The 26,375-nt window shown below is 44.2% G+C and overlaps 1 protein-coding gene across 3 annotated transcripts in view; it reads left to right on the forward strand.

Annotated features, from left to right (window-relative positions):
* The window catches only part of HNRNPDL (heterogeneous nuclear ribonucleoprotein D like), a 208,316-nt gene that overhangs the window by 62,934 nt on the left and 119,007 nt on the right, over positions 1-26,375 (forward strand). For 2 of the 3 annotated variants that reach the window (XM_044061181.1, XM_044061180.1), the window contains exon 7: positions 6,458-6,557. In XM_044061181.1, coding sequence (XP_043917116.1) covers positions 6,458-6,528 — 71 coding nt within the window. In that variant the 3' untranslated portion in view covers positions 6,529-6,557. Of the gene's footprint in view, positions 1-6,457; positions 6,558-6,920; positions 7,027-26,375 lie in introns of all 3 variants that reach the window. The other variant, XR_006363460.1, reaches the window with a different exon arrangement.

The raw sequence follows: 26,375 nt of genomic DNA on the forward strand, positions 1-26,375 counted from the left end.
CCTAGTTACTGGAAAGTACCTGTGCCTTTTTTGCTGGAAATGACTTTACAGACCAGTTAGTGAATTGCTGCCCCTCCTCCATGATAATTTAGCAGTAACCTTTAATTCCCGTATCCCCACACCCTGTATGCTAACAACTTACATTGCCAGGAACTGTGACGAGCATTTCCTTCATGAAATGTGTCTGTGTACACTAGTAAAGGATATTTAGTCTGGTTTTGTTGTTTGGGGTTTTTTGTCTTGGTGCCCTAGTCATAACTGAAAATGTCCTATTCCTATGTTGCAGTATTCTTTTTGGGATTTTCCACCTTGGCCGACCCTGTACGTCAGCTCCTATACAAAAGCTTCAGCTTGACTATTGCAGTTGTGTGGGATGTCGCACGTAGGCCCTTAAACCAGGGACCTTAAATGTGACGTTTGCATGCACAGACCTCTGAAATTTTCAGCCGCAAACAGTCACATTGTGTGCTTTGCTCCGTCACCATCAAGACGTCTTAAAGGCAAGTACCCCATTCTGGTTTTTCTTTTTAACCTTTAGCTAAAGCTTGGTTTGTTACAGTAAACTTCAGCTGATGTCAGCAGAAAATGGCAAATGCCAATGCGGGTGCCAAATGCCACAAAGATATGCTCGACCGCTGCATTTTTTGCCTCAGCCAGGAGCACTATCGCAATGCTTGCTCTATCTGCCAATCTTTCATTGCTATGACCCTACGCAGCTGTCTGGCTGCACTTGGTCTTTACTTAGAAAACCAGTGAATTAAAAAAAAATTATCACTCAGGATGGATCCCATTTCAGAAGCCCCGACTGAACCTCCGTGAAAGAAGGCAGATTCCTAGGCCCTATTCCACTGCCTCTTTCGGCCGCCCCGCCAGCTACCGATATTGGAGTTGAGGGATGTCCGTCAGATCATTTGACTTCTGCGGCGACCTATGAGGAAGCATCTTTGCAGTTGACAAGCATGTCCACGGAGCAAACCCAGTCATTGGCTACTGCGAAGGTTGAGGGGTAACCAGAGACAGCTAGGGTGGCCTGATGGTTAAGGTGTTTGCCTGACAAACGCAAGGTGCAGGGTTTGAGTCTCACAAGGGATAATTGGCTAAGCTTAAAATGGCTCACAAGGGCAGTTAGCTTAGTATGAACCTATTCCTTACATTCCTATTATTCCAAGCCTCCGACAGGGATCCCTCCTCCTGATATAGCTACCCTTAGCCAGGCATCCGATTCCAGGTCTCCACCAAAGTCTACCCCAGTTAAAAGAAACCAGCAAACCTCTGGCTACACCTGCCGAAGGCCTAACTGATGTGCAATCCTTCACCTCTTCTTTGATGCAAGCCTTTATGGCCTATAAGCCATGCCATCAGCCTCTTAATCTACTCTTCCTCTACTCAGCCCCAGGCCTGCCTCTGTCTCGCGTCTTCCATCTCCTCCCTCAAGACCGATAAGAGCAAGAGACCTGTTCATCTTCTGATGAATCTACATCTTACACCTCCCAGATGGCCCCTCTCCAAGAGTATTATTCCCCAGATGAGGAATCCACTGAGGGGGATTCCCCTCCGGAGAATTTTGCCTTTGGTGAGACCATAAGTAAAATGAAGGAATACTTCAAATGGACACATGTCAAATGTCTGATACTCAGCAGTATGTTGAACTGTTACAAGTGGAATCTCCTTCTGCCATTCCACCTGTCATTCATGCCTTTTAGATGCATTTTCATCGGCAAAGACACCAGATTCTCAGCCACCTGCCCATAAGAGGTCAGACTGCTTCTAACAAGGTACCTGATAACCAGAAATTTAGTCAAACCACGCTTGACAGAGCCTTCTGTGATTGCCATTTCTCCAGATAAACAATCCAGACGGATTACATCTGCCTGCCTTTTACTTACGGACAAAGACAGCAAAACAGTAGATAGAATTAAAACTAAGATTTTATCTCTTCCACGGCCTTTGGAGACATCAGCTGTCAGACCTGTATGACCAAATATGCTCCTAACCTGGTCTCTCAAGCTGCCACTCTGGCTGCCACTCCAGACTGCCCCATTAAATCTGACATCTCTTCCAAACTTTCTGTGGCTGCCCAAGTACCATTAGATGTAGTTATGATGCTGCAGAGGCATCTGCGCACTCTGCAGCATCTACCACTCTACTCTGGAGATATTCCCGGCTTCGTCTCAAACACTTACTAGAAGTCCAAGTCTAAAATCTTGGATGCCCCTCTGGACCCCAACTTCCTGTTTGCTTAACAATCAGCAGACGTATTCAGAAGTCTGCAAAAAAAGAGGAATTGCAAGGCATCAAGCATCTTCTGGTGTAGATTTCTAAATATTACAGGAATTACCCTTCTAAAGCTACTTTTGTCAGAAGAAACCCTGCCCCAGCTGGACCCATCTCCAGACACGAGGGGCCAGAAAAACCCTTTCCAGGCCAGCCATCTGTGTCCCTCTAGACGGCCCTTTCAAGATAAAGGAGGCCCCAACAATGTGCGACTGCCTTGCCCATCTATCCCTTTCCACCTGCCTCTCCCACTGCCTCCCCTTTTGGAAAGCCATCACCACAGACAAATGGATGCTGGCTATTCAAAAAGGATATTTCCTCTCCTGAAAAGAAAGGCCACCCTTAAGGGGTGCCCCCTTCCCAACAAAAAAAAATCAGACACACCTTCCCACAGATTTCTGACTGACATTCTGAACGTTGGTCCAATGGAACTTGTCCCCCCCCCCCAGCGCAGGAAGGAAAAGGCTATTCAGTGCTTTCTGGTCCCCAAAAAAGATGGGACCATGGAGACCCATTCTAGACCTTTCTTGAACCTTTTCTTAAAAGTACCCACTTTGAGAATGTTGTCCCTACCAAATTTACTCCCCCTCATACCAGCCAGGCTTTCATGGCCACATTCTACCTGAAAAAAGCCTATCTGCATATACTCATTCTACCTTCCCACAGGAAATTCTTACGCTTTTCTGGACCACCCTCTCGCTTCCAATTTACTGCATTGCCCTTTGGTTTGTCCACAGCTCCCAGAGTATTCACAAAATGCTTGGCACCTGCCATAGACTATTGCAGAATACAAGGGATTCAGATTTACCCCTACTTGGACATTATCCTGATCCTAGCAAACTGCTAGGAAACCCCGTTAATCCATCTAGAGTTAACCATATGCCTACTCCAAAGACTGGAGTTCACCCTCAGCTTCCCACAATCCTAATTGACCCCAGAACAAGACCAATAATTTCTGGGCTGCAGGATCAAGACAGACATGAGCCTTTCTTCCCCAGGACAAGGTCAGCTCCCTGACCTCCCACTTCAAAGTCCTTCTGCAAGGCAATTCCTATGAATCCTAGGCCTAATGGCAGCCACCATCCCAATGTTACCACTAGCCAGAATGCACATGTGAAAGCTACAGTGATATCTAAAATATGTATGGTCACAGCACCAGCACTCTAGAGCAAGAAATCACTCTCCTGCCCTACCTACTGTCAGCTAAAAAATGGTGGATTCAGCAAGTTCAGCTGAACCCCCAGGCCTTCCACTGCAGTTACCCCCCCCCCCCAAAAAAACAGTTCATGCAAACAGATGCTTCGGATCTAGGATGGGGGGGACCACAGTGGCAAACTACAGGGTTCAAGCAAAGTGGCAACCTTCCTTAAAGAACAAACACATCGTGAGGGAAATGATCAGTAGTCGTCCTGGCACTGAAAGCTTTCATTCACTCGTACTACCAGGTGTTCAAGTAACAGACAACACCACAGTCGTGTAGTACCTCAACAAGCAGGGAGGGACAAAAGCATACCACCTTTGCAGACTAACCTTACTAATCTGAGACCTAGCCTCACAACACAACTTGTCCCTGCTGGTAACCTACATTCCCTCGCAGGGCAACAAACAGACCACCTCGGCAGGACATCTCTCCAAATCACAAAATGGGTGCTGGCTAGGAATGTGTTTCTAGATGTCCACCAGTGGAGCACACAAAGATTTGTTTGCCTCCCCCAGAACAGACAACTGCAGACCTTCTGCTCCACAACCTACTCCCCACTAGTTTGGAGAGTAGACACATTCAGCATTTCATGGAAGAGAATGTTTCTTTATGGCTTTTCCCCCTTCCCATTTAATCCAAAAAGTCGTCCTGAAAATCAGGAGAGTATAACCAAAAATCTTGTTGGTGACCCCCTACTGGCCAAGGCAGCACTGATTCTCCCCCTACTTCTCCATCTAGCTAAGGGCAATCACCGTAAGTTACCCCACAAGGAGGACCTTCTGACACAATAAAAGGGAACCCTCATCCACCCACACTTGCAGATGTTATCACGGACACTGTGTGGGTGATAAACTTCTAATTCCCTTCAGGCACCACTACTCCCAGAGAACGTGCTTTCACTCCTGAGGGAGGCCAGGAAACCTACTGGAAGAAAGTCTTAATTAGCTAAATGGGAGAGAGTTTCAAAATGGTGTCAGGGCAAGGGCAGGGAATCCATGCATCGCAGCCCCCCCCCCCCCAAGTTCTTGCCTGTGTCTCAACTAGTAGATGGGGGGCTTCTTACTCTTCAGTGAAAGTCCACCTTTCAGCACTCTCAGCCTGCCACTAGACGCTCCCCTACTAGCCAGGCTCAATGTCAAGCTATTCTTAAAAGGGGTCTTGCACATCAGACCACCAAGAAAGCCCGTCCCACCACCATGGGACCTAAACATCATCCTGGAAAAACTAACCCAGTCTCCATTTTGAACCTGCTAGTACGGCTACTCTGCAGATGTGCATATAGAAGACAGTCCTGCTAGCGGCCCTAACTTCAGCCGGAAGGGTGTCTGAATTACAGGCCCTAATGGCCTGCCCTCCATACACCACAAGGACAGGGTAACACTAAGAAGTAATCCTTCCTTTATGCCTAAGGTAGTCCGTGATCTGTATTTAAACCAATCTGTTCATCTACCCACCTTCTAGCCCTCTAATACCAATGAAAGTGAAGGGATACTCCACTTCCTGGATGTACATAGACAGCTAAGGTTTTACCTGGGCAAAACAAAATCCAATCAGCTCGGTTTTCTTCCGCCCCAGGGCAAGACTGTCTCCAAACAAACATCACATTTTGCATTAGAAAAGCTGTTTGCCTATGATCACGCCATGGCAAAAAACTACCACAGGGAGAGGAGGCTCACTCTACAGGGCAGTGGCAGCCTCCAAACCCACCTTTAAAAGGCCTGGACACTGCATCCATGCTAGAAGCAGCTACTTGGTCCACCATTCACCAAACGCCACAAGTTATACAACTTTTCCAGAGCACATGCAGGATTTGCCAAAGCAATCCTGCAGGGCTTTGTGGAATCGGCTACTTCTACCTCCTCCCTTCTGTCCAAATAAGCTGTGGTACTGTCCCACACCCAGAATACTGCAACATAGGAATAGAAGAACATAGAATAGTTGTGTAAAATCTTCCCATAACCACAGATGTCCTTCTCTTCCATGTTGCAGTATTCCTTCCCACCCACCTAACCCTTTATCCTTTCTCACTCATTACTGATCTGTCTTGGGTCTTCTGGGGGTTGTACCTTACCCTGGCACCGCAAATGGCTTCTTGATCTGGCATCACTGACTACTCTAGTCCAGCTGGGCTTTCAAGTTCTGAGGTCTGTGCCTGCATGGCCCTATGTGTGATGTCCCATGCAACAGCCAAGCTGAAGCTTTTGTATAGGAACAGCCAAGCTGAAGCTTTTGTATAGGAGCAGACGTACAGGTCGCTTGAGGCGGAATATCCCATCAATACTGCAGTATTGTCTATGGTTATGGTAAGATTTTACACTCTAGTACAGACTTAAGCATTGCCTCGTATGGAGTGATAGGTTTTGGACAAAAGCCCCCAAAGGGTGCTTGTAAGAAGCCCTATTTTTCCTTTTATAAAATGCAGATGATGGTTCTGTGGAGCAGTATATTGCAGAATTTTTGTTACTGTAATTGCATCTAGGAGCACCGTTTATATTCCCAAGTCACTTGACTGCCCTTTAGAATTTTTTTTTTCTGTTCACTTTCTCCTGTCTGGTGTGTGTGGGGGGGAGGGTGTCTCCCTCTGTTTATAGGAATTTTTCTTTGCCCGCAGGAAGGCAGTCTTAATGAGGAAAGAAGGGACATACCCTAAACCTGTTGAAAGTTTGTTGACACTCTGTTGCCAGTAGGAATGATCTGTGGAATGGTCTTTGAGAAATACTGTTAACTGTAAAATGGTTCACTTTCTTATTTGTTTAGAAAACCCTGAAAGGATAAAATACATCAGTTGCATGCTTAATGTTGAGCCAGGTAATGCATTTTGTAAGTAGCCTTCACTGTATGAACTGATGAACACTAAAGTGCTTGTGAATAAAATGGGTCTAATGTCTAGATTAGATAATTTGGGTGTAATGTCTAGATTAGATAATTTGGCTAAAATTGATTTGTGTGTTTGTAGTAACATGCTTTTTTTCCCCTGAACAGGTCAGCAGAGTGCGTATGGGAAGGCAGCTAGAGGTGGTGCCAACCATCAAAATAATTATCAGCCATATTAAAGCAATAATTGTGTAGCTCCTACAACAAGGTATGTAGTCAAAATATATTTTATTGTGGAAAAAAAAAATTTTGTAATTTAAAGATCAATAGACATAAATTCAAAACCTTTTGTAGCTAAACATTTTAAGTGTTGCATTTTGGTTTGCAATTTAAAATTTTTTTTTTAAATTAAATTGTCTATAGATCTTTAATGTATAAAATGCATTTAACTTTAAATAAACAGAAAAACATAAGCGTTTTTCTGTTCATGTTTTTGTAGCAGGTGGTCTAATGGAATTGATAAGCTTTTTAGAAGTATTAACAGGTAAAGTACTGAAATGGGTACAAATTAAGGAAAAACGGGGAAAATTTTCTACTAACTCTGACATTATACCTTGTTTGTACCCGCCAGCGGGAACTTCATTGCAGGCCGTGTGTCACCCTGACCTCATCTCTCTCTGGGGGTCGCACATTGCGAGCAGAATGCAAGGCATACACCAGAAACCGCTGTCCCTGTGGTATGGTCTCTTCCAACTTCATGTACCAGCGTAAAAAATTAAAATGGAAAAAAAACTCACACTTTTGGCTTCATTTTTTTAAATTCAGATGAAGTGTCTTGACTTTGATAAATGACTTTTTGCAGGATTTCTTTAAAAATCTTAAAATTCTTAACAGCTAAATCATTTTCGGTGTTTATTTCAGTTGTAGCTTTTATTAAATGTGTTTAGATGTAATGCTTGCATTTATTTTATAGCTGTAATTTCTGAAGTTTGAGTGGTATACTCAAAGCAGAAATTTAAAAAATAATGGAAGTGGGGAGGAACTGTGTTTTGAAAGATCATATGTAGTTTAACTATAAAAAAACAAATTTGTCTGAATGGGGTGGATATTTCTAATGGTCTGTCTGCATTCTCTGTGTATGGGTATTTGTCTTTAGGAAGTTTAGACTGCACTGACTCTAGTGGAATGCTAGCTGTAAAAGTTTGAAGTTGGCTGAAGGAAAGTAGCTGTTAGTATTATTTTAGAGTATGGTGATAGTTTTTGTTTGGTTGTGTCTGTGCTAACAGTTGACAAAGGTGGGTCAGGCTAGGTAACACTCAGGCATGTAGTGCTCCTTTTTTTAAGTGGAAGGATCATAAATACCTGATAGGTTATATTTGTGCAACCCTTTCTTATTCTCGAGTCCCCCAGACTATGATTACATTGCCATTTGGGCAGTAGAAGCTTGTTCAGGTCTTGGCTGCATTTTTGCTTGCTTCACTTTTATAGCTTGTGAATGTATTTGTGTTGGTGATTGGTGTTAGTAATTTGGACACCTGTTGTACCGTTATGCATTGACCTGCTGAATCTTAAAGATAGCACACATTTTTCATTCCATGTCCTTTTTAACCCACCTCTGGCATTGCCCCATGTAAAAAAAAAAATATTAAGTTAAATGGCCACGTCTGCAGCCCAGTTTCACTTTATAGGATTGGTGATGGTAGGTGGATGCTGTTGTCCTGTTTTACATAAAATTATATATATATGCAGCACTTAGAATTTTAAAATGCCATGACATCACTTAAGATATTCTCCCCACCTGATAGACCATTCTACCATGTTGTACTTCTAAACTTGCTTAAAACTAGAACCAGATGGCACACATGATTTAACAGAAGCAAGCTCATAGAACTGACACATTCTAGACAACATTAATATTTAATGAATAAAGCTGTACTGCTGCTGTTAGCTTTGCATCTGCATTCAGTAGCTTTCTGATTTTATTTTTCTTTTGAAATGTCTTTGCAAATGTATTCCAGTTGTAAAGCATGTACAGCAGACTTGGCAGGTCTAGTTACATGTGTTAGTATGTGCAACCAGACTGCATGAGGAGTTCATTTATTTGGGGCTGCATACCTATGTTAATCCTGTAGGTGACACAGTATTACAGTACATCTGCAAATGAGAACTTAGTGAGCAGCCCACTGTCTGGAAGCTTAAAGGTAGGATGGACCATTGAATTCTTTTCCTGTTGTCTGTATCGGTGCTTTTTGAAACCATTTTGGATTTCACTGAACTTGTGCATTATTTAGTAGTCTTACAGAAGCATCTTAATATAAAAATCCGTACTTAATTTAGTGTCCTATTCCTTTGTTGCAGTATTCTAGGTGTGGGATTTCCTGCCCTCAGGTGACTCGGCGTCTATACAAAAGCTTCAGCTTGGCTGCTGTAGTCTGTGGGACGTCACACGTAGGGCCATTAACCAAGGAGCCTTAAATGTGACGTCTGCACACACAGTCCTCAGAACTTTTCAGCCACAGACATTCACATCGTACGGATTTCTTCAGACGTCGCATCTTAAAGATGAGTAGCCCATTGGTTTTCAAATTTGTTTGACGATTGTTTTAGCTAACCGGTTGGTTGTTGTATCTTTAGTTGATGGGGAAAAAGGTAAAGTGCTAATGCGGGTGCCAGATAACAACATAAAGACGTCCATGACTGGTGTGTGTTTTTTTTTTTTTTTGCCTTGGCCGGGAACACCAGTCCTCCTGCGCTGTTAATTTTGTGCCTGACCTTGCGCAGCTGTCTAGCCACGTTAAATCTCTACCTCAAGAACCAACGCCTCAGACCTTAGGATGGGATCCTGCATCAGAGGCCGCACCTGAACCTTCGTTCAAGGCCAGAGTTCCTAAGCCTTCTTCGCCAGCCACTCCACTTCCCTAGGCACCGCCAACTGCTGATCTAGTAGTTAAGGCACGCTCTGAGGATCTGTGTACTGCTGCAACGTCCCTTGAGGAAGCAGTTTCGTAGCAGATGACCAGCACCTCCTCTGAGCTCATTCAGGCATAGACACCCGTTGAGGATGAGGGGGGACCAGTTTCAGTGGTACATCGGCAGGAATCCAGACTTCGGGTGTCCTAATCTCTAGACCCGATGCCAGGCCACTCTACTTCCTCTCCAGCCAAAAAGAAGCATACCTCCTCCTTCAGGAGTCACACCGGATTGGCAGACCTTCACTTTCTCTGTCATGCAGGCCTTCATGGCCCTTAGGCTTATAGCCTCAGCCACTTCCACCCTGCCTCTTCTGTGCCCTAGGCCTCTCTCTGCTTCTTTCCTCCCATCCATAACCCCTCAAGTCAGGGAGGGACATGACTCTTCTTCCTCTTCATCAGAGGAGTCCATTTCTTATGTTTCCCAGATTGCCTCCCCCCAGGAATATTACTCTCCGGATGAGGAATCTGTGGGGGGGGGGCTCTGCCCCTGAGGAGATTACTTTTGGTGAGACCATGACCAAGATGGATTACTCTAAATGGGACACTTCCCAAATGACACCCAAAAAAGGTACTTTGAACTGCTTACTTGGATGCCTTCAGTGCGGTGTCTAAGGCCCCTGACTCCCAGCCTGCAGCCCCCAAGCATCCTGACCGCTTCTTTAAAGTACCAGAGGACCACAAATTTAGTTAGGCCACCCTTGGCGGACGGACACAGCTGTTATTGCCACCACAACAGATGAGCAATCTAGAGTGCTATCCTCTCTCCCTAATACCCACTAACAAAGATGGTAAGTACATGGATAAGATGGGGAAGAAAAGGTGTACACTTCTCCTTTGGCTTTCAGAGCCATAAATTAACAGACCCACATGATCAAGTATGCATTAAACTTTGGTTTCTCAAGCTTCCACCTTGCTGGCTTCCTTGCCTGACAGTCCCAGCAAGATGGAGATCTCATCCAAACTTTCCTTGGTCCAGCAGGTAGCTAGGCACTCCATAAGGTGCAGCTACGATGCTGCAGAAGCATCCGCCAGGTCTGTAGCATCTGCTTCAGCCCTCAGGAGGTGCTCATGGCTTAGACTTCAAAACCTCCCTTAGGACTTCAAGGCTAAAATCCTGGACGCTCCTCTGGACCACAGTGTGCTGTTCAGAAAATAGTCTGCTGACCTTTTTAAAAATCTACAAGAAAAAAGCAAAACTCCAGGACATTAAGCACCTGCTGGGGTCGCCCATATCCAAGTATTATAGGAACTACCATGCTAAAGCCACTTTGTAAGATGTACTCCACAGACCTCCTCTTCCAGGTCCAGGAGAGGGCCAGAAGACCTACTAATTCCAGATCCTCTGCTCCACCACAGCAACCCAGACAGCCGTTAACAGGACCGAGGAGGCCACAGTAATGCACAACTGCCTTGCCCACTCCCCCCCCCCCCCCTCAGCCCACCTTCCGCACAGTCTTCCCCCTTTGGCAATCATCACTTCAGACCAGTGGGTCTTAAACATTATCCAAAAAGGGTACTTCCTATCCTGGAAAGGGAAGCCACCCAGAAGAGGCATTCCTTCCATCTCCAAAAACTAGACCCATCTCATGCCACAAGTTCTGGCAGATCTTCTACAGCTAGGCACCATAGAGCCTATTCCTCCAGGACAAGAAGGGAAAGGGATTTACTCCAGTCTCTTCCCGGTCCCCAAAAAATATGGCCCCTGGAGACCCATCTTAGATCTGTCCTTTCTAAACCTAGATCTTCAGGTACACTCCTTTAAAATGCTCTCTCCTCACCTTGCTGCCTCTCATTCCAGCCAAGGCCTTCATGGTCACCCTAGACATAAAGTAAGCCTACTTGCACATACCATCAAGGAGTTCCCACAGACAATTCCTGCGTTTCTGGCTCTTCCTCTCATTTCCAATTTACTGCCTTGCCCTTTGTAAAGACCCTGGAGGCAGTCGATAAACCGAAGTGCTTAGCCCCAGTCATTTCCATCTGCAGAACATGGGGGATACAGATTTACCCTTATCTGGATGACATCCTGATTCTGGGAAAGTCCAGGGGTGCTCTATTAAACCATCTGCATTTAACCATGTCCCTTCTGCAGAACCTAGGATTCACAATCAACCTCCCCAAATCCTCTGATGCCAAGCCAGGACATGATTTGCCTTGGTTGCAGAATCAGAACAGATGCAATGAATAGCTTTCTACCTTGGGGCAAGGTTTTGTCTCTAACTTCCGGGAAGCTCTATATCCCGAAAGGTGACTGCAAGGCATTTTCTTCGTGGCCTGGGTTTCATGACAGCAACCATCCCCATACTTCTGGCAAGAATGCATATGTGCAAGCTGCAGTGGTTCCTGAAGAACACCTGGTCCCCAGCACCTACATCCCCTAGAGAAGGCCACCCACTTGCTTCCCTGTCTGAAAAACAGAAATCAACTGGTGTGGATCCAGTAAGGAAAATTTAACCCAGGGCTCCCACTACAGCCCCCCACCCCAATTTGAGTTATGCATACAGATGCCTCAAATTCAGGTTGGGGAGCAACTCTGGCCTCAAGATTCAGGAAAAATGGCATCCCTCTCTTCAGGCCAAATGCATACATATCAGGGAACAAACAGTTCTCTTAGCTCTACAGACCTTCACCCCCGCCCCTTCTGGTTCCAGGAGTGCTCCAGATTGTCACAGACAACGCCATGGTGATTTGGTACCTCAAGCAGGCAGGAACAAAGGCCCATCAGCTGTGCAGTCTGTCCCTGCTGATATGGGACTTGGCCTCCCAGCTCAACTTAGCCCTGCAGGCGGTCTACATTCCCTACCATTAGTGACTCCTTACTGGCCAAGGCAACACTGGTTCCCCCTACTTCACAAATTAGCCAAGGGCAGTCGGTTACCCTACAAGGTGGACCTACTGTCACAAGACAAAGGAACACTCCTACACCCACAGGTACAGATGTCTCTGACTCTGTGGGTAATCAACTTTTGATTCCCTTCAGACACCACTAACTAGGACGTGTGTTCAGTCCTAAGGGAGGCAAGGAAACCTACCACCAGAAAATCATACCTGGCTAAGTGGGAAAGATTTGCAAAAGGGAAGAGACCCTAGCTCCGCCGAGATTCCCCTGGTTCTAAACTGTCAATTGATTTAAAAAGTGACATTTCTTCTGTAAAAGTACACCTCTCTGTCATATCAGCCTGCCTGCCCCTGGAACCCCTCTGCTGGCCAGGCTCTACGTAAAGCTCTTCCTTAAAGGCGTCTTTCACATGAGACCACCTAGGAAACCTATTCTTCCACCTTGGGACCTTAACTACATCTTGGAGAAATTAACCCAACATCCCTTTGAACCTGCCGGCCCTTCCTTCTTACAGATGTGTACATGGAAGACTGTCCTTTTGGTGTTTATCACTTCAGCCAGAAGAGTGTCAGAACTGCAGGCTGTAATGGCCTGTCCCCCCCTACAGTCCAACAAAGATGGGTGTCCTTGCGAACCAATCCCTCCTTTATGCCTAAAGTGGTCAATGATCTCTCTCAACCAATCCATTCATCTGCCCACCTTTTTTCCCCTCATCCACTAATGAAGGGGAGAGAATGCTGCACTCCCTGGATGCACACAGACAATTTAGATTCTACTTGACAAGACCAAGGCCATCAGAAAGACTAACCAACTTTCTCCTTCCATGCCAGAGCCCTGGGCAAGGCAGTCTCCAAGCAAACCATTGCATGCTGAATCAGGAAAGCTATTTGCTTCTGCTGCTACTCACCACAAACGGGAACCCCCAAGGGGAATAAAGGCCCATTCCCCTGAGCTGTGGCCACAGCATCCATTTTGGAAGCCGCCACCTGGGCGACTATCCACACAGTCACCAAGCATTACAAATTGGACCAAGTTTCCAGAGCTAGGACAGGATTCGCCAGGACAATCCTGCAGGGTCTTGTAGAACCCTCTGCATCTACCACTACCCTCTCTTTCTTTAGGTGTGGGAGTATACCACAGCTTGAGTACTGCAACATAGGAATAGAAGGACATAGAATACTTGTGTAAAATCTTACCTAACCATAGATGTCCTTCTCTTCCATGTTGCAGTATTCCTTCCTGCCCACCAGTCCCCCCAGGTATTATACCTTTCTGTACTACCTACATTTCAGTAGGTCTCTGTCACACCTGTAAACAACTGGCACACCTCCTGCTGGGCCTTATTCTCTGCCTGCTGGCCTTAGTTCTGAGGATTGTGCATGCAGACATCACATTTAAGGCACCTTGGTTTATGGCCCTGCATGTGACGCCCCACGCAACCTGAAGCTTTTGTATAGAAGCCAACATACGAGTTGCCTGAGGGCAGGAAATCCCACACCTGGAATACTGCAACATGGACAAGGACATCTATGGTTATGGTAAGATTTTACACAACTAATTTTATCTTTATGCAACTAATGGGATCTTATCTAAGTAAGGTTCAGGAGCTTTTGGAGCGACTTTGTGCTAACTTCTGGATGGAAAAAATGCCTGATCAGTGAAATGTTTCGTCTTTCACAAATGGCCATCTTTGCATTTTAGCTAGTGAAAATGTTAAGGGCAAACCTATAAAAACAATTTATCAAAAGTAACATGGCTGGTTCTTTCGGACTTAAAAATAGACACTAGTGTGTAGGAAGTGGCAACTAATGAAACATGAGAATGAGAAAGTCCTTGTTAGAGTGCTAGAAAGCAGAACATCATTGCCATTGTGTGGGATGAATTGGCTTGAGATGTTATTGATGCTGACTTGGAGCTTCTGACTTCCCCCAGAGCAGTGTTGGCAGCCTACCAATATCAAGGTTTTTGGCCAGATACTATGCAAAGGTGGCAGTGGAGCTTGGCTACAGAGTCTTAAGTGCTTTTGGTGCAAAAAGAGTGAGAGCGTTAACTTTACCCAGGTGTGACTTGAAAGCTGTTTTGGTGAGGCTGTTAGCTTTATGGGTGGGTGGGGACTCGGCCTGCAAGCTGATAGTATCTGTAGGCATTTGTGATGCAGTGAGAGGATTTAGAGCTTCAACTGAACAGTTGTTGGTTCCCTTAATGTTGGGGAAATCACGATGGCCAGTAACTAAGCAAGACCTCACCCAAATAGTTTTATTTCCAATGCCTTATTTTTAACTCCCGTGGTAAAATTGTGCAAGGCCAGCAGAGTAGCAACAATTTGTACTGTGGCCATCTGTTTGTATCCACGCTTTTTGCAGACATTAACAAGGTAAGAAATACATGCAGTTCAGGTGCATGGTGGTGGTTGAAGTACTGCATTTTTACAAGACCTGTTTTTTTTTTCCCCCCTTGGATCTGTGGGCAGGCTACTACTTTGGGTACCTCACTGCATTAGTACTTTCCTCAGCTCAGTAAATGATGATCCAACAGGGATTCTTGAGTTTGCAAGACATCCTGACCATAACAGTAGGTTCTCTTAATAGGATGGATTAATCGCTGCCTGTTAGTCTAGTTCCCACTTTCCCAGTAGAGAAGGTCACTTGAGTTGCTTGAATTTTGAATGCTAAATCCTGTGGGTGAAGAACATCCTTCAGTTCTTTCCTGGTGCCTTGCCATGTTTGAGTGGTACTTGTTAACCTGGTCAAAACCAGGTTATCCTGCCAGGTTTGTCGGGCACACTGTATGACCAGTTTGCTCCAGCAAAAGAACTGAAGGTAGTGTGGTTTGTTTTCCGTTTATTCCATGTACCTTTCTAATCTGATTTGAAGAGACAACCATAACCACTTTGGGGACATCAGAAGCTGTGGTGGATGCTTGCTTGTGGCATATTTCCCAGATACTGTGGTATGTAACTCTGGTGTTAAAACACAAGAATGAATGACAAGTACTTCCATATAACGATGGCTTTTATTCAAAAAAAAAAAATGAACTGGACCACAGTCTTGGTTGTCTTTTATTTATTTATTTATTTTCTCTCACCCCTGGCTATTTAGATAGGTAAGTGTCTACCAGTTTTAAAACACTATAAAGTATTTGGTTTTGTTGGCAGCTTCTTGATGAATTTGTGCATTTATGGTTTGTTTTCTTATGTTGAGTGACTGCTAAATGTCAGAGTATATAGATTGAAGTTGGCTGTGGAATGAAGTAGTTAGCTTTTTGGTATGTAAAATTAGATTACAGATGTGATATCCCATCTTAATACTTCAGCTGTTATCTAGATGATGATGCATGGCTCCTAATCTTTTACCCCCTTTTTAAAAGCATGATGCTGCTATGGAGTTGTCAATTTTCAAATGAGCAGCACCTTTTTGTACTGCTGGACTGAGGCTTTTCTGTTATCTTTATGCATCTTCTCGCACCTCCAACATGTTCAATGCTCAGTCTTGACCAAGTTGTACAGAAAAGTATGATGAGTAATACAGTTCATAACTGGAGAAGTGGGCTAATTTTTTTTTTTTTTTTTGGGGGGGGGGGCAAATTCTCCATTTTCAGCATGTATTTTTTTTGCAATAACCTTATTTTCCTGTAAAACACTGAGTGCAACATTTTGGGGCTCTTAAATTTTTCTTGATATTGCATTGGAACTTAAGGGGGGAAAAAGCTGGTGAGCTGTGGATGGGCTTAATTTATTTTAATGCATTGCTCAAGCTTTTTGTCTTGTACATTAGTTTGCTCCCAGGTGGTACAAAAAGGGTATTCGCATTTCCATCCGGACTTCTCTGTAGTGGGTTTCACGTTTGTTCTTTGTCATTTTTTTTGACGTAAACTGTTAAATTTGTGCTTTCTTGGACATTATTTACTCTAAATTTCACTAAGTATTTTGTTTGGCTGAGAAGTCAGTTAAGTTATTAAATTGCAAGATTTTAGCCCCCAGGCTTCTATTTACATATTTTTGCTGGAGCCTGTAGAAGAAACCACAGTTATAAATTTGTGTATCCCAAAGATTATGCACCCAATCTACTTTGTCTAGCTAAAAAATAAGCTGTAATTGCAGTGTTCTGGGATCTGATAGTGGGGTACTGTTGTCAAGCCAAGAGGGGGAAGTTTGTCAGTTTGACGTTTGCGGTGCGTTAAGAATTCCAGAACACATTGCTACAGCAGTGAATGTACTCTTAACAGCAAGTTCTGACAAGTGTGCTACTACTGTAATTGGAGGATTTGATTGACTCATGCTGTCATAATGGATGAAGCATTGTGTAGGTTAATAGCTAACGATTTGCCTGGGGATTTATTTAAGTCTGCATAGATTCTAGCTTGACACCAGTAATCACCAAGACCTCCGTATGGGCTGTGGTGCCAAATACCAAATTAGATGTACACTGCTTCAGGAAAGTTTCCCTTTCCTAAGGCTATATTTAACAGTAAGGGCCTTCCAGAAAGCAAGATGATTGCAGTAGACAGACTGCACATGACAAAAGCACAAGTAGACTTGTGGAAGTAGCACATTTACCATGAGTCAGGACAGAGCCTATAGGTTTGTGAAATCCTGTAGATGTGTTTAAAAAGCTCTGTTGGGGGGGGGGGGGTGCTGGTTCATGGAGGTGTTAAAATTTAGCTGTAGGATTCCATATGCCATCTTGTAAGATGAGCAAATATCTATTTTTTGGCAAACTCAAAGTACATTTGAGTGACCTTAACTTCCAGAGCTATGAATTTGGTTAAGTATCGGTGCCATCTTCATCCGTAAAATTTAGGATGAGGCATTGAAGGAAAAATTACCAGACTTAACTATATAGCTTATACATTTGAAACAAGTGATACAAATTTTGTTTTCTTTGTGCTAGATTCAACCAGGAAAAAAGTGGGAAGCAAACTTGCTGTTTCCAGGACTGTCTGAACCAGAAAAGGCTATACTCCTTGCCTAGACTGCCCATCTCATCAGATATTGCAGATATTGTCTGTGGGCACTCTGCTTAAATGGAGAGAAGAACCAGATAGAGTTTGGGGGGGGGGTGCTTGGCGACAGTAAACCTGAAGGCCACCCTAGGCTTGAGGGCAAAATAGTCCAGTGAAGTACTATTCCAAACCTGTGATTCTTTCTTGGATTAAGACCTCTGGCAGTTCTTGTCGGGAAGCTACAACATTCTGTGGCATACAAACTGTCCCAGACTTACACTGCAACACTAATGCATGAACTTTCTGTAAAGGTGTCTAGTGCCATTGCTTGTGGTCCCCCTGATGATACTGCTGTAGTGATTTGAACTGGTTTCAAGCATCTCTGCCACATGCAGTGTCTTGCATCTGTTGAGGGATGAGTTGATGCCTTCCCTGTTGTAGAGGCCTTAAATTTTCATGTTTTGGTATAAAGGTAGACATGCATTTGGCCATCTTTTTGTTGCATGCTGTAGTACAGTTACACATTTGTGTAGTCTAGGCAGACTGTGAGATGGAAGAACTTGTGTTAGTACTCTGTAGGGAATTGAGTTTATTCCCTTTTCTAATAAGAGCTTTGCTTTGAAGTTTTTTTTCCTCTATGATTAGATTTCACTTTTTTAAATATCTGATTAGGACTAGACTCGCTTTAAAATAGGGGACTAACTTCCAGCCAGGGGGAAAAATTGTGCGTGCAAGGTGAATGTAACTTCAAACACTAGTGAGAGGCTTTCAAATATTTTAGGCCTCTGGTACACAACTTGTGACAGCTGTAAAGATTTGAAAATAAAAGCCATAAGGGATGCCTAATTGTGAAAAGTTAGTGTATATTATCCATAGAACCTCTAGATAAGTCCTCCTGCTGTATCTTCACAGAAGTCGTATGGATTCTAGGCCCGAAGTTGGTGTGAGCCCCAGGACCTAGGTCTGAGTTCACTGGTAACAAGGTGGCACTATTAAATCTGTTGGGTCTGAAATTCACACTTGATAAAACCTGTTTGGAGATCGTTGTTGGACTATTGTGGCCTCTTGGTCTCTATCATGCACAAAACTACTGGCGATGACTGTCCACCCCTTGAGAGATCCCTGCAGAACAGGTAGGTGGATGAGGGCTTACCTGTGCAAATAACTGGTGACTTTCATGTGTCCGATCAAACTGCAGACTTTGGGCAAGTGTCAAGAGGGCTGAGTCTAAGCCATAGCTGGGCTGGTGCATATGCATGCCTGTAATTCCTAGATTGGTTTTCATTGGCCAGGGATTTTTTTAACCCTAGACTGTACCAGTCTTTTGCCATTGGGTGAATATCCCACAGATGTAGCAGGAACTCCTTCCCATTTTACTCAAGCATCTTTGGACCATGACTATGCTGAGGACGAGGATGTATTGGACTGCAAGTCACAAATGCCTCCCACACAGGGTTATGGTGTCAACAGTGAGGACAGATTAGCCCCAACTTCTGCTCCTGGCAACCTTCCTACTTCCCTTTTGGGATATCTTTGCTGTTATGAGGCTTCTGAAGCTTTTGAAGCCCAAAAGAGGGTTTTACTGTACTCCCTCTTGCATGAGTCAGTTGCTGTTTGAGGAAAATTCACAAGATCCATGTCTTCATACTCCAAATGACCTGGTTGTTTATGGTCCAAGGGCACAACTTTTTTTTTTTTTTTTAAATAAAACTGCTGACAACTCAAAGCTGCTGAAGTGATGAAACTCTCTCTCGTCATGAAGGATTATTTAATCACTGTGGTGGGAAAGTAGACTTCTGTATAGATAAGACTTTTCTGTTTGCTACTTAAGAATTTGGAGCTCTGAATTGCGACGGTTCTATTTTCAAGTTCCTGGACCACATCTTAAAAGTTGTTGCAACTTGGTCTTAAAATGTTCAAATGAAAGGCAGTTGCTTGTTATGTTTCCAAAGGATAAATAAGAACTTGTGCAGCAAAAGCAACTCTACAGATATATGGTTAAGGCAAGAATATCTTACACATTTTAATGTGCTGTCCATACCAAAGGTGTTCAGATAGAAGTATCGATGCAGCGGGTGGCCTTGCATAACTGGGTGTTAAACTAGTTCTTCCTGCCAGACCATTTTTGGCTACAGTATTCTTCCAGATAAGAACCATCTTGCAGATGTCCTTTGCACACAGCTTAGACTCTGTAAAACTGTTGTCCAATTTAATGTTGCAGTATTTACGTATGGGTTATATTCCGCCCAACGACCTGGCGTCCGGCCTGTATACAAAAGCTTAACGCCACTGCCTGTACGTGGGAAGTCGTACGAAGGCGCAGATAGTCTGCCATAAAAGGGACGTCCGCATGTACAATCTTCAGAACTTTTTCATTGCCATTTGGAAAGGTTGACTTATTTACTTAGATTTGTTTTCCGGGAAATTCCAACTGGACAGGTCCTTTTTCAGTGGAGGCCCAGGGAGAAAAGCTCCACAGCTCAATAAATGAGCAGCAGAGTACATGAAAAATTTAATATGCATACAATAGCCAATACATACTGCAGCAAACTGCTATATATACAGTATGAAACCTAGCAATGAACAGCTATACCAATAATTGAGTAAAGACTAGGAATAAAGGTAGAATGTATATACATATTGTACTAGGCTCAAGCATACTGTTCTAAATGTATATACCTAAATCTTTTATATACAAATATTGCACTAAACTCAAGCAGACTTAAAGCAGAAGCTCCACATGAAGGTGGAAACAAACTAGAAGGGCTAATAGAATGGAAGGGGAAAATAGGAGTAAGAGCGGAGACTGAGTTAGTATATGTGGTAGTGAGAGGAAGCTAGGTGCAAGTCAGTTGGGTATGTATTTGGAGTGGAGATGAAGTGAGGTAGTTAAGCATGTTGTAACAGATCTGAAAGATTGAGTGAGGAGGGGAGGGTAAAGGGTGAGCCAGAGCCTGCAGATGGAAGGAATGCAATGATCAGACTGTGTGAGGCATGGTGGCTGGGGGGGGGGGGGGTATGTTCGGTCTTCTTTTGAATATTTGTTTGTTTTCGGCTAAGTACCCTGTAGGGGATTTAATTAGTTGCTACTGCCTCTTAATGTCATCCCAGGAAGGAAAAGTTTAGGAAGTCAAATTCCATGCAAGGATAGTCGTAAGCTTTTTGTTCTGTTTAGGGCCTACTCACGACAGTCTTTCTGTCAGGCCTTTGTACCCAAGATGTTGCATAGTTGTCTGTCTGCTTCTAACCTTTTTAGAAAACCAGAGACGCAAAATGTCTGGCTAGGGAAGCAATGGAAGGTGCCGGGAGTACTAGGCCCAAAACATTTTCAGCTGAGACTACTCCCTCCAGCCAACCCCTTGAGGTTGGTGAAAACTCGGCTGTGTGTTTAGAGGTGGGGTCCACTTCAGCAGGTACAGCAATGGAAGCCAACGAAGCTACACAGACGTCTGGTTAAGACTACTTGTGGCAACCCCGGCTTATTTTGGAGGAGACTGGAATAGTTCCTGCCCCTTAGTCTAAGGATGTGTCAGACGTTAGGCCTATGTCTGCCCATTCTCAATAGGAGACGCATGTTAAAGCAAAATACACCATTCCTTCTACAGTAATCGGATTGGGATGCTTTATCACAGTGTCTCATTAAGACTGTTATAGCATTGAGGCCTTCAGCTTCTATTTCAGGGCCTTATAGCATTGAGGCCTTCAGCTTCTATTTCAGTGCCTTATTTTTTCTCCTCTCCTGTGCTGCCATTGGGGTCTCAGGAGTCTTCTCTGCAGGCTGTGGCTGTGGAATATCTGGTTCAGGACTCTGAATCTGAGGGGTCTTCAGATGACTTCAGATGACTACTCTTTAGTGTACTCCATCTGTATTCCTTTCTCTCTAGAGTATGCTTCTCCAGAGGAAGTCTAATGGGAGGAATCCCCCATAGAAGAGCGTTCCTTTGGGGAAACTAAACATGAGGGTACTTAAGTAGGATTCTTCCCAAATATCAGGGGAGCAAAAAAGATGTGCTCTCCAGTTGGAGGCCCCTGCTCCTTCAGCAGCCTCTCCAGTACTCGCAGCTTTCTTGAATGCCTTTGTATCTGCCTGTAAAACCCCAGACTCCCAAGCTCCTGCCCCCAAAAGGCCTGACCTTTTTTATAAGATCCCTGAGGATTGTACATTCCCTTTTTAAATGCCCTTCAGCTGATCCAGCTGTGGTCTCCCATTCTTCCCAGTATCTCCTACAAAGTTAATTCCTTCTGACAAGAGAAGTAAAATTTTGGAAGGGTTGCGGGGAGGTCTGTACTACCACCTTGGCTATCGGAGCTATTAACTACCAGACACGTCTAGGTACGCTCTGGCTTTGCTTTCTCAAGCTTCTCACGCTCTGTTCCAGTTACCTGATTCTGAGGCTAAATCACTGACTTTCTCTGACAGGTAGCTAGACTTTCAATCAAATGTAGTTATGATGCAGTAAAGGTGGCTTCCAGGGTAGCAGCTTCTGTTTTCAGGAGGCATTCCTGGCTATGTTGCCAGGCACTCCCTGATGACATTAAGGCCAAATTGTGTGATGCCCCTTTGGACAATTCTGCCCTCTTGGCAAAGCAGCTGCAGAATTCTTTAAATATCTGAAGGAAAAAGGTAGAGTTCCAAGATTTGAAACGCTTGTTTCCCCAGTCCCTAAATTCCATAAGAATTTCCCCTGCCAAGACTCCTTGTCAGGAAACCTGCTTGTTCCTCCTTGTACTACTCCTGCTACTGGGCCACGCAAGTCTTCAGGAGACCCCCACAGTCTAAGGCTGCTGTTTCTGCTCCCTGTTAGTCATACTCCCTTGTCTCTTCGTCTTCCCTCTCAGCTTCTATGGAAATCACTATAAAGATTCCTGGGTGATTTCAGTTATCCAGAAAGGATACTTAGACTTGGAAGACTCTGCATTTTAGGGGATACCTCAGCCTCCCCCCAGTCAATTGTAGGTTTCCTCTGTTGCTTGCTTAACTTTCCAACCAAGACTCCATTCAAGCCATTTCTCCAGACCAGTAGGGAAAGGGGTTTTATTCCAGAATGTTTCTTGTCTCAAGAAAGGATTGTCCTTGGTCTATTGTAGACCTTTCCCTATTGAACATTTTCCTGGTGGTGCCTTCTTTCAGGATGCTATCTCTGCAGTCTCTCCTTCCTTGGTTCTTCAAGTCTTCCTAGTCTCTCTGGATCTCAGGAATTCTTATCTACATGTCCCTATTCACCCACAGTTTGGGAAGTTCTTTAATTTCTCTGTGGGTTTTGCACTTTTTCTGCCTTGTCATTTGGTCTTTCCACTGCTCCAGGTGTATTAGGAGTGCCTAGCCCCAGCCATAGTCTGTCGGAGGCTGAAAGGGCTGCAGGTTTGCCCCTACTTGGGCAGTCTTTCTGGCCAGCAGTCCAGACCTGTTACGCCAACACCTGGACCAAGCTGTTCCTTTTCTGCAGGACCTAGGATTCTCAAATTGCAAAAAAAAATAAATTCTAACCTTTATTTTACATTTGTTGGCCAGGCTAGTCTAACTGGATACATGTCCATTTTCAGTAGAGGGCTGGGGAGATAATCTCCAACATTACCTTAATGTAACAGGACTACAGATAAAAAAATAAATTGTAAACCGTACATTACAAAGAATTAATGCAAGCTCCAATATTAAGGTAATGTAACAGGGCTACAAAAATAAATAGTAAACAGTAAGTTAACCTAGTCAGGATCTCCCATTCCTGGGGTGCAGGTTCCAGACAGACTTTGTTTTTTCTTCCTTCAGAAAAAGCAATTTCCTCTCATAGGGGCAGAAGAGACTCCATGTATATATCTTCCATCATGGCCAGGGAGTTTGAGATTGCTGGGGTTCATGGCCTCCACAATCCCCATGTTGCCTTTTGCAAAATTACACGAGAAAGTTTGTGGTTCCGAAAGACAGTTTAACCCTAACATGATCATCCTTTAGATGTCTTGATCCCTCTTCTATGCCTGATGGCAGAGCTACATTAGTGAATGTAGCAACTCGCATCAGCCAGCTCAGCAGCTTTTCACAAACACTTCAGGCTTAGGGTGGTAAGCAACCTTTGCTTCCAGGAAGGTGCAGGGTTTTTGGTCCCCCCAAAAAAAAGAGGGAGCACATCAACACAGAGTTGAGGGCTCTGATTCTAGTCTTGCAGACATTTTTATCCTCTTCTTGCTAGGGACCCCTCGGGATTCTTGCAGACAATACCAGTGTCTTTGTACATAAACAAGCAGGGGGCACAGTCTTACCACCTTTGTTCCCTAGCCATCAAAGCACAGGAATTCACTAGTGAGTACAAAGTGACACTGCATGCTGTGTACTTCCCTTCTGCTCAGAACTTGGTGGCAGATGCATGACACAATCCCCACTAATGGATGCTTCCCAGTGATGTGTTCTGGATCTAGCTCACCAGTGGAGTACTCCAGAATTGGACCTCTTTGCCTCCCCTTTGAACAGACAACTTCATCTTTGTGCCAGGGTCTCTCATCCTCAGGCTTGGAATGTGTACACCATATCCATTTCATGGAAGGCTGTGTTTCTGTATCCCTAAGTGGTGAATGAGCTGTCTCAATCGGTGTTCAGTTGCCTACTTCTTCCCTTCACATCAGTCCCCTAGTGAGAAGATTCTGCATTTCTTAGATGTACAGGTTAGACTGTTTGGAAACCAAGCTAGAGAGGTGAGATTGTGTTGGTTTGGACATGTGCTCAGGAGGGATGCTGGGTATAATGGGTAAAGGATGCTAAGGATGGCGCTGCCAGGTAAGAGGTAAAGAGGAAGGCCTAAGATGAGGTTTATGGATGTGGTGAGAGGGCATGCAGGTGATTGGTGTGATGGAGCAAGATGCAGATGACAGGAAGAAATGGAAACTGATCCACTGTGGCGACCCCTAATGGGAACAGCCGAAAGATAAGGCCGGAAGTTGGGTGGAATACACCCTGTGTAAATAATACTGCAACATAGAAAATAAAATCCTAGGTTGTGGTAAGATTTTATACAACTCTTCCTTCCTGCCAGTCTCTGCAGGCACACCAGTACCGTTCTTCCAGAGAAAAAGCAAAGTGACTCAATGTCCTGTTTCTACTAACCATTCTGCTGACTGCTACATTTGAAAAAATAGTGCTACCTACGTATGTAAAGGTGGCCAATTCCCAGACAAAATGAACAGTTATGCTACCAGTGATCCTTTAGTTCAAACATCTGTGTTGATGGCAAGTAAGCTGACACAGTTAATCCTGCAGCCAGGACTGAAACCAGTTTGCCTCTCCATAATCAGACTTGTCTTTTTTGCACTGTTTCCCAGAATCTTGCAATGAGCGGCCTTTAGAAGGCTAAGAAGTGTGATCACTCTGGAACATGTCAAGTCTGATTCTCTTGACATGAGGAATGCTATTAAGTTCCACTTCCTGTTTTTCTCATTTCATCCTCTACTTATTAATGGGGCAGTCTTAAGTCTCGGCTATTGCACCTTTCCCTTCATGAAAAAGTAAGAAACACAGGAATGTTCTTCGTGTTTCACTGTTGCAGTCCTCACATTTGGGTTATCTGCTTGCAGTAGGCCTGATTTATCAAAGTTTTGGTTTCTGCGTCGGTAGCTGTCTCATCTTCTGCGACGCCCGGTAGTCAGGGGTATAAAGCATGCAGCAGACGCCATTACATCAGTCTTTTTTGCCATGTGGTGCCCGAAGCAGATGTTCTTAGTGTTTCACTGTTGCAGTCATTACATTTGGGTAATCTGCTGGCAGATTGCCCTCAGTCGGCCTGATTAAAGTCTTGGGTCCTGCGTCTGTTGCTGTCCCCTCCATGACAGGTCGTCAGGGGTATAAAACATGCAGCCGACGCCATTACATCAGTCTTTCTTGCCGTGCGGTGTCAGAAGCAGTTCACAAGTCCCAGTCGGCAGACTCCTGAAATTTTCATTTGAGTTTCAGAACCGAAGTCTTCAACTAAAAGCTAAGTACCCCGTTGGGGAAACTTTTTCTTGCTCTTTACAGATGTCAGTAAAAGTTAATAATTGCATTACTTGTGGTTTGCAAATACCTCAAGGATTTTCATTTATACTGTATTCCTTGCCTAGGCCCTGACCACAACATACCTTGCTGTCAGTTTTGTGCTAAATTTAATCAACGCACTATTAAACGTCTGTACATTTTTGCTCCAAAATATTTTGGCTCACAATTTATTATCCAGAAATGTTGGTTAGCAAACAGACTACCGGAATACCTTTAAAAAAAAAAAAAAACCGCAAAGAAAGGCGGTCTAGGTCCAAAATCTCCTAAACAAGTCGCCAGTTCGCTCGTACTCGGTGAGGTGCTTTTGTAGCCCCTGATACCCGCTACTTCGCAGGCCTCTGAGACCCATTTGGAGTCCGGTATGCCACGAGATGCTTCAATCATGGAACCCGCTGTTGTCTCTACCTTAGATGGGTCTGGAGCCACTGTGCAGACACCGGTTTCTGAGGTTGTTTTCAGGCCTACAGATTTGTATGTCAGACCGACGGCATCTTCAAAACTAAGGCCAAAATCTAAATCTGTCAAAAAAAAAACGACGCCTGGGCCATGTGTGCAGGCCCCTATGCCTAAAAAAATAAATTATCAAAATGGCTTAAGATTTAATTACTCTGATCAGGGGTAGCCAACCCCCTCTTCCTAAGAGGTTTAGGCAAGACATTGATTATGAATCTTCTGGACAGGATTCTATTTCTTCTGACTTTTACTGAACAGGATTTGTCTATACCTACTTATGAGGACTCTGATGCAGAAGATTCCATTCCTTCTGCTTCCCCCCTGAGGATTTTTCTTTTGGGGAAACTTTACATACCTTAAGGGAACATTTCCACTGGGGAAAGTCAGGATTTCTCTGAATCCAAAAAGAGACTTGGGGATTTTCTTCCTCAGCTTAGGCCTTTGGCTATACCTCCTGTTCTAGACATTGTTGAAGATGTTTTTTCATTGTCTAGTATGGTTCCTGATTCTCTGCCTCCGGCTCCTTGTAAGCCAGACAGATACTACAGGGTCCCTGATTCCCACAAATTCCTTTTCAAAAATCCTGTTTCAGATCTTGAAACCATTTCTCAGGGTCCCAAGGGCATTAAGGCCTCTACTGCTAAAAATCCTACCCCTTCTGATAGATTCCAGGGTGCTGGATAGAGGAGGTAAGGAGGTTTACACTATTGCAACCTTGGCAATCGGGGATTTAAACACTCAATTTCATATGCTTAAATATCAACAGCATATCATGGGACTGCTTAAACAGAAAATAATTTCTGACTCTGGAAAATAAAGATTTACAGCATCTATTGCATTCAGCTGAACAAATTGGAAAACATA

This window comes from Protopterus annectens, chromosome 2.part0 (genome assembly GCF_019279795.1).
Source record: "Protopterus annectens isolate FY-2018-M chromosome 2.part0, PAN1.0, whole genome shotgun sequence".
NCBI classification, from domain to species: domain Eukaryota; kingdom Metazoa; phylum Chordata; order Ceratodontiformes; family Protopteridae; genus Protopterus; species Protopterus annectens.